This window comes from Notechis scutatus, chromosome 6, assembly GCF_049901735.1.
Source record: "Notechis scutatus isolate UNSWTSFEM ecotype Mainland chromosome 6, rNotScu1.2, whole genome shotgun sequence".
NCBI classification, from domain to species: domain Eukaryota; kingdom Metazoa; phylum Chordata; class Lepidosauria; order Squamata; family Elapidae; genus Notechis; species Notechis scutatus.
The window spans coordinates 23,101,005-23,110,088 of NC_142014.1; the positions used below are offsets into that span (position 1 = coordinate 23,101,005).

General features: G+C 40.4%; 1 protein-coding gene across 5 annotated transcripts in view; it reads left to right on the top strand.

Moving 5' to 3' along the window:
* The window catches only part of PPARA (peroxisome proliferator activated receptor alpha), a 46,100-nt gene extending 37,968 nt beyond the window's left edge, over nucleotides 1-8,132 (top strand). For 4 of the 5 annotated variants that reach the window (XM_087969525.1, XM_087969523.1, XM_087969526.1 and 1 more), the window contains exons 7-8: nucleotides 146-593; nucleotides 1,588-2,032. In XM_087969525.1, coding sequence (XP_087825651.1) covers nucleotides 146-593; nucleotides 1,588-1,835 — 696 coding nt within the window. In that variant the 3' untranslated portion in view covers nucleotides 1,836-2,032. Of the gene's footprint in view, nucleotides 1-145; nucleotides 594-1,587 lie in introns of all 5 variants that reach the window. The other variant, XM_026679256.2, reaches the window with a different exon arrangement.
* Nucleotides 8,133-9,084: the final 952 nt, after the last annotated feature.

The following is a 9,084-nucleotide window of genomic DNA, read 5'->3' on the forward strand; positions in this document are numbered from 1 at the left end:
CATGTTGGAGAAACCTTCAACTGGTTTGTAAAATCTATTTATTATGTTTATAAAGATGTTAAATGAAGCATCTGTGTTTATTTTTCTGACGCTGAATTATCGCTGCAAAACTCTCCATAAGGTGCTTTTTTTTATTCCGCTGCAGCCGTTTGTCATACACGACATGGACACGTTGTGCATGGCCGAGAAGACTCTGGTGGCAAAACTCGTCGCGAATGGAATACAAAACAAGGAGGCAGAGGTGAGGATTTTCCACTGCTGCCAGTGCACCTCCGTAGAGGCGGTGACGGAACTCACGGAGTTTGCCAAATCAATTCCAGGCTTCTGCAGCCTCGACTTGAACGACCAGGTGACCCTCTTAAAATACGGGGTCTACGAAGCCATCTTTGCCATGTTGGCCTCCGTGATGAACAAAGACGGGATGCTGGTGGCTTACGGGAACGGCTTCATCACGCGGGAATTCCTCAAAAGTTTAAGGAAGCCCTTTTGTGACATCATGGAGCCAAAGTTTGACTTCGCCATGAAATTCAATGCCTTGGAATTAGATGACAGCGACATCTCCCTCTTCGTGGCTGCTATAATATGTTGTGGAGGTAACCCTTGATTCACCCATTGTCCTTCCTGGAATAGCAATATATTTTATGGAATAGGCCTCTTTTCTGCTTTCAGCTCAGAAAGGGACCCATTTCAGTCTCAACAGGGTATTTTGAATCTGTTATTTATTGCAAATACTTTACCAGAATTAGTGCGATTATTTTTCTGGCAGCGGCAGGAGTGTTCCATGTTTGCACCCTGATGTTTTCATATGAAAGAGCTCATAATGCAGGTAGCCCTTGACTTACAAAGGTTCGTTTAGTGGCCGTTCGAAGTTACAACGGCACTGAAAAAAGTGAAATTTTATAAATATGATTTTCTTTTTTTATAAATATGATTTTATTTCATGCATGACTAGTACTATTAATGCTCCCATCCTTCCTTTCACCCATCCCCTCCCACTTATGACTGTATGACTGTAACCTTGTTGCTTGTATCCCAATAAGGAATAGAATAGAATAGAATAGAATAGAATAGAATAGAATAGAATAGAATAGAATAGGAATAGGAATAGGAATAGGAATAGGAATAGGAATAGAATTCTTTTATTGGCCAAGTGTGATTGGACACACAAGGAATTTGTCTTGGTGCAAATACTCTCAGTGTACATTAAAAAAAAAGATACATTTGTCAAGAGTCAAGAATCATAAGGTACAACACTTGATAATAGTCATAGGGTACAATCAGCAATCTAATCATACTAGGAAACAGTCCATATAAATTGTAAGGATACAAGTGACAAGGTTACAGTCATACAGTCACAAGTGGGAGGGGATGAGTGATAAGGAATGATGAGAAGATTAATAGGAATAATAGTATAAAATTAGCAATGCATGAGGAGCATAATGTCATTTGCTTTATATGTTAGTGTGTATGAGACAATGCCAGGATGGTCACACTGTGTCCAATATTTTAATATGTAATCAATAAAAAACAATTTGGGGGGGGCGGGGGAAGAATAACCTAACGTAATGTTCTTATTTCTGAGAACAGATCGGCCAGGATTGGTAAACATAGGACACATTGAGAAGATGCAGGAGAGCATCGTGCACATTCTGAAACTTCATTTAGAGAACAGCCATCCGGACGACATCTTCCTATTTCCTAAACTTCTGCAGAAAATGGCGGACCTCCGGCAGCTGGTCACGGAACATGCCCACCTGGTTCAAATCATCAAAAAGACCGAATCTGATGCACACTTACATCCTTTGCTACAAGAAATATACAAGGATATGTACTAAAAGGTGGTTTCCGTTTTGTGCCTCAAGCAAAGCACTAGCAACTTGGCCCTGATGCTTCAGACGCAGGGTCTCCGTTGTGCTTCAGTTGGAACATTTGCAATCATCCTATTATTTGGGTAACTGGAATATCCATTTCTCTTGCAGGGGTTCAGTAATTGAAAGAAATTGCCTAACAGAGAGAGATGATGATGATGATAGTAAGCGGTGATTGATTTTGAAATTTGGGCCCTGGCGGGAATTGCGTCGTGCCACAACTTAACTCACAAACACAATGCCTTCTGACGGTTCTGCACTTTTAAGCATTTGTTACCCTTCTCTCACTTCCTTAATATGTGAAAGTCAGTCATTTGGGGCAGGATCCAAAGAGCCTTGGGGCGAGCAGTGACTGGAAGGGCGTTGCTGTTGTGTTTCTCTCACAGTTTGTAAGAGGAATTACACTTGAAACTCAGGGATGTTTCCAAAATAAAGGTGAAGAGGGTTAGTCATTGAAGCGGGAGAGGGCATATATACACATCTTTTAGATGCGTCTGAATTTTGTTCCTGGGATTGGTTGCACTTGGTACTAGATCAGTGACCGTGAAAGAGCCGTGGTGGCGCAGTGGTTAGAATGCGGTATTGCAGGCTAACTCTGCCGATGGCCAGCAGTTCGATCCTGACTGGCTCAAGGTCGACTCAGCCTTCCATCCTTCCGAAGTTGGCAAAATGAGGACCCAGATTGTTAGGGGGGCAATATGCTGACTCTGTAAACTGCTTAGAGAGTGCTGCAAAGCACTGTGAAGCAGTATATAACTCTAAGTGCTATTGCTACAGTAGAAAGTTTTTCTTAGAAAAAACAGCACTACTTTTTTTTGGGCTAAGATTACAATCTGAGTTCCATAGAATTATGAATAGAACCTTTATATGTTTAGCTGTGTTTGTATGGAGGACTTCAGGTGAATCATCAGAGGAATGATGGGATAGGAGAGTAATAATCCCACCCCCCCCCCCCCAGCCTGCCACCCCCTCAAAATGTACCTCTGAGGTTTGGAGATGGGGCAGAGACTAAGGAGAGCAACCAAAATTGAAGAGGAGTTGGATTCCATCATTGTGCCAGATCTCAAGGACTTTGGGGATCTCAGTGGGATATGAGCTTCTTGTGCTTCCTTTACCATGATATGAATCAAGTTGCATGACTGATAATTGTTGCTAACTTCCCCTTAGTTATGGAGACTAAGATGGGCTCATAGCTTGTCTTCAGTCTTGAATGTCTAAAATAAGAAGGTCAGACTTTAATGGGAATGGATTGTAATCCTGCATTTAAGGATGAGGAATACCCAGTGTTTTCATGGAAGCAGTGTTGAATACCATTGGCATACAATTTGCACTGAAATAAGAAACAGAAATTGGGAGTTACTTAACACTACGGATTAGTTTGGTGGCAGCCAAAATACTTCAGTAGTCTTTTTGAAAGAACTGCAGCTCAACCCTTAAGTGGTACTTTGAATAGTCTACAGCAGGGATGTCCAAATTTGGCAACTTTTAAGACTTGCAGACTTCCAACTCACAGAATTCTCCAGCCAGCAATATCGGTTGGGGAATTCTGGGAGTTGAAGTCCATAGGTTTTAAAGTTGCCGAGGTTAGATACCCCTGGTCTACAGGTTTGTCAAAGCCCAATCCTCCACTGATGGTTATCTGTGTGTTTTTGTTAGACTTTTAAGACTTTTAAATCCTTCAGATAATCTAGTGCATTGCGTTTAGTAACCAGGTACCTTCTAAAACCATCATATCTGAAATGCTTTGTATTTCTGAGGGTTCTTTATCCACCTGAACCCAAATTCTGAAGAGGGGCTCACAGTCTTTCAATGCTGTATATACAACTGTAGCTTCAGTTTGTTCAGATTATCCTAAAAAGGCCTTGATTTTAAAAAATCCCAAATTTGCCTCAGTTAATTTATGTCCCTGGAAGCTCTTCGTGTTAAGATCTTCCAATAATATTTTCGCCAGTTTTTCTAGACTGTATTTTTTTTTAAACCCTGATTTCTTTTTTAAAAAAAGATAAGTATCCGATGTATTCTAATATCAAATTGGAATTATAATTACCTGTATGTTCGCAATCATTTTATAGGTGAGGATTTTCATGCTATGGAAAATAGCCTACTTTTTGCAAAGCTCCAAACACATTTGACAGAATCAAAATTGTTTTATAATCAAAACGTCTTGGACAAACTGTGTGGAAAAAAATCAGGCAAAAAAATTGCTGATTTGGGTTATTTAGAAGGCAGCTTTCTTGCAGGAAGTTATTTTATTTTATCAATTTATCCCTCACTTTGCTTAAAAGTGACATTTGTCTGACCAGGTCTTTCTCTGCAGCGGCTTTGTTTCTTATCTATCATAATTTAAAGTGTCATAAAGAGCTGTTTCTGAGCCCTTTCTAATTTCCCCACCTGAAACTGACTCATAAGAATGAAAACGAGAGAAAGAATTCAGGTGGAAAAGCAGCTTATGCCAATATATTTTAATAGAAACACTGTTTAAAAATATGGTATAAAAAAACTGTTTGCACTACTACTCAGATTACTCAGGATTGGGGCAATAAAATAGAAATCAACACAGGGAAGTTTTGCTTCCCCAAAATAAAACCAAACTACCTCAAGTAATAAAATTTTAAAAAAAGTTATAAATCAAATTGTTCAAGAAATATTAATGTATCGTACTGACCGGGCTTAGGAAGATCCGTGCCTGTCAACCAGAATCCATTTTCATACTTTCATCATGTGATGGTGTTTAGAGAAAGAATAACATGTTCTCGCTATTCTGCTTTTTCAACATAGACTGTATAAATATTTTTTTTTAATTTTCTTCAGAAAAGTGAAAACCTGCATTGATATTATATGGATGCTGCTTGCTTGACCCCTGTTATATTGGTGTTTTGTGTATCAGGGGCCCCCAACCTTGGCAACTTTAAGATTTGTGGACTTCAACTCCCAGAATTCCTCAGCCAGCGGTTGCAAGAAATTCTGGGAGTTGAAGTCCACAAGTGTCAAAGTTGCTAAGGTTGGAGACCCTTGCTCTGAATGACATAACCTTTATTTGCTCATTGTTACTTGCCCCTAATGGAAGATGTGCAAAGGGCAGCCACGTCAACAAGGCATCTGGGCTGGTGCCATTTTGGCTGGCGGGCCTCCCCGCCTATTAGCAATAGGGAAGAGAAAGAGAGAGAGAAATGGATATACTGTAATAGATGTTTGCCTTTTAGCAAAGTTTAACCAGCCTCGCACCACGGCAAGATGTTATGCCTCAAACCTCTTACGCAGTACAATACCAATTCATTTCTTCATGCCCCTTAGCAACACACACACACACACACACACACACACACATATATATATACACATTTTAAGTAAATTCCATTGGAATCATGTCAAGATGCCCCTGCGTGTCCAAAACATTTCTTGAAACGGACTGTTTTAATGAACTTCTTTCATTGAAGGGGAACTGCAGCCGGGACCTAAAATGCTATTTTTAGCTGAAATCTGAGGCAAAATTGTTTACTGTGTGATGATAACAGAGCATTGACCCAATGGTTATTTTTCTGCATTGGGTTCCAAATGGAGGCTGCCTCCATTTGGACAACCTAGGTTGCATTTTCAAGTTGCATAACCCCGACTCTTGTCTTCATGGCTTAATGTTTTTATGGACAGTAAGGAAGAAATTTTACACTCATGTGGACCCATATATCCTCCGAATTTTTCATCTCTTGTTGAAATAGTTAGGAAGTTGTGTTGACTGCTCGATTAAACACGCTAGAGCAGGGCTGTCAAACTCCCGGGCCGTGGGCCAAACGCATCACGCACTGCCCCCGCCCATGCCCAGTTTAGTGAAGGGGGAGGGGGGGCATCCCGATACGCCGCAAGTTTGACACCCCTGCACTAGAGGCTTTCATCCATGTCGTAGAAAAGAGCTATGAACAAGCTTACTGAACGTTAGCATCACCGATTTTTAAACACAGTAGGAAGTTAATCGTATAATACAGACTCCGAGGAGTTGAGTATTATTAGTGAATGAGTGGGAAATTCATTATGAGCTGCTGGAAAGCGCTATATAGCCTCATACCCAATGTCATCAGCCTGCTAAGAATAGTATAAGGTAAATGTTTACAGTTACTATGCATTTGATTTCCCCTTCCCTCCTTATATTGAGGATTTAATCTGGAGGCTTCGTAGGAATCCCAGATGACTTTCACGAGCAACCAATTTAAATGTAGGGATAATATGCACTGAACTTGCCCTGTGCTTGTAATGAAAGCTTTTAGAAATCCCTAGGCAGCAATGTAAAATTCCTCCGTACTGCTCTCAACTCTAATGAGACGGGGGACATATGAGATTTCAGTATATTGAAATTAATGGGAGAGATTTATAGCCCCTCCTTTTTGATGAATTGCACCAATTAACAAGGGCAGTTGCCTTGTCTGCTTCTCCTCCCATTATGCTCCCTCTGATATCCATAGCAAAGATACAAAAGCAGTAATGTTCAGATTCGGTTCCACTAATTTGCAAATTATAAAGACAGACCTCATTGTCTGGAGCATCTGCAGAGTACGGCCACGGTGGTGGTATCAAAATTCCCATCTGTTTTTTTGTTTTACCAGAAGTGCCATACACATACAAAAAAAACAAAAAAACAGATCAAGCTTTGATGGCACTATCTCAGCCAACATCTTGGTTTTTTGGATCTTACAGATACTCTACAGATACCCTTTCCTCATGTAAGCAGTTGTTGGTAAAGGTGGATTGAAAAATGTGTAGTTCAAGTTTTGTTTGGAAGATATTCTAGTGAAATTTATTGACAATGCAAGTGATAAATTAAGCACCTCCATCTTTCAAGATGGGTCTTTGCAATGCAGGCTTACGTGTTTTTCATGCTCATTTTAAGCAGACTTGAACTATAGTACTGACTTTTATCCATAACTTAATTTTTCTGCACTTTTCCCCCCCCTGGTCTGAATCAGCAATCAAAGAAAACTGATGAGGAATTCAGTCAGCTGCATTGTACTGTAATTATCTGCTTTCCAGTGCCTTGTTTCTGAACGGTTTGGAGTTACTTTGCGTATCTTCTTAAGCAATTCCTGAGTTGTAGAGCAAAAACACTGAAAGGAGATCAAAAATTAAGATTTCTTCTCCGTATTTAAATTGTATGAAAGCTGCACTTGTATGCTTATAATTCAGTTTTTAGGGAAGAATTGTAGATTTAGCCCAATGAGATGAACACAATACAGAAGCCTGATGATGGCAGATGAGATTCTGCCGAAACGTTGCTACAACTTTAAAAGCACAACTATAATGACCTGGGAAAATACCCGAACAAAGCTGAATACCATACATACATACATACATACATACATACATACATACATACATAGAGAGAGCAAACATTGGCCTTTGAATTCTATTTCTATACTGAGGGATCGGAGAGGGGATCGCGCGGAATGAAGCTGAAAATGAGATAGAAAATTTATCAAGCCATACCCCAAAGATCATTGTGGACAAACATAGCAAAGCTTCCATTGTGGTTTGTTTAATGACACAGAAGGGGAAGAGCTTTTGGCTGGTACTTTATTTCATGGTACCCACCTCAATAGTTTTGTGCCATGGCATTTTTTGAGCACTTTCCTATCAATTCCCCTATTATTGCTGTTCAGCAAGGGGAAAAAGAGAAACAATGCAAGTTTGTGGTCTCTTGATATGCACAAAGTCACCTCTTGCCCATCATCTTGGAAAACATGTTGGAGGACAATTGCTTAAGTCCACTTAAGAGTTCTTGCAACCTCCACTGAAATGCCGCGTGTTCCTCAGTGTTGCTTGCAGAATAGGCCCAGCTATTGGTCATCTGTGATGTATTCAAGGGCAGAGGTCTCCAAACTTGGTACGTTTAAGACTTGTGGACTTCAACTCCCAGAATTCCTCAGCCAGCCATACCGGCTGGGGAATTCTGGGAATTGAAGTCCATCAGTTTTAAAGGTGCCAACTTTGAAGAGCCGTGTTTAAGGGAATCAGAGCAGCTGCACTAGATGCATTTCTAGTCCTGAATTGTCTAAAGCAGGGGTGTCCAACCTTGGCCACTTTTAAGACTTGTGGACTTCAATGCCCAGAGTTCCCCAGCCGACCAAATGTTAAAAGTTATCAAGGTTGGACATCTCTGATATAAAGGGTGGTTTTTGTGCAGCATCAGGTATGATGGGAGGACAGTCTAGGAAGGCAGCTTACCTTTAGACAATGGCTTCCTCTAAGCAGATTGTAATCCAGAGGAGCCAAATCAAAATCCCAGGAAGGAACTGGAAGCATTTGTGGAAGCAGATGTTGCTTTCCACTCATTTGAAAGAAAGAAAAAGAAAGAAAGAAAGAAAGAAAGAAAGAAAGAAAGAAAGAAAGAAAGAAAGAAAGAAAGAAAGAAAGAAAGAAAGAAGTGGATGGTACCAAAAATAGTGTCAAATATTGCTTTCAGGTGCCTTCTTTTCTTCAAGAAGTTTGAAGAACCCTTGGAAAGATGGCTTATTGAAAAGAATGACTAATCATTTGCCATCTCTTCCCAACTACACAGAGATGACAGGGCAGAAACTAGAAAACAGATCTTCCTCCGTAAATAATGAGAGGAGGGAAAGGAGGTTTCATCAAAAGTGGAAATTTGGCCTCAAAAGCACTTAAGTAACAATCATTGAACCAGCTTTAGCTGACCTTATAAGCAGCTCCAGAACATCAGCTAACTCTTTTCTATTGCATGGAGTTTGTGGGAATTTATACTGGTAGTCGGGGTCAATGTTGATCCAGTTAGGTTGGAATTCAACTTGCCCAAGCACTCAGGTGTCCAGTCAATTGAAGTCACGGGAGTCATGATGTCATTGCGCAGATGGCTACAAATTTCATCGTTTACACCAATTGCGGTAATGCAACATTTATGAGATAATACAGTATGCAATGTTGTTACGGCTTGGGCCAGGTGCTTGTGTGCAAAGGCTTGTTGGCTGTGCCTCCTGGGGGTTGAAGTACCTCCAATCTGGTCTTAAGGCACTAGGCAGATAGACGTAGGAGAACTAATAAAGAATTATTTTCATCTACAGTAAACCATGCACAGTAAAAGCTGAAGGGTAAGGCAAGGAGGGAAAAAAAGCTTGATTTTGAAAAACGTTTCCTAGACTGCCTTTGAGCAGAGGTCTCCAAACTTGGCAACTTTAAGACTTGTGGACTTCAACTCCTACAACATAGCTGGCTGGAG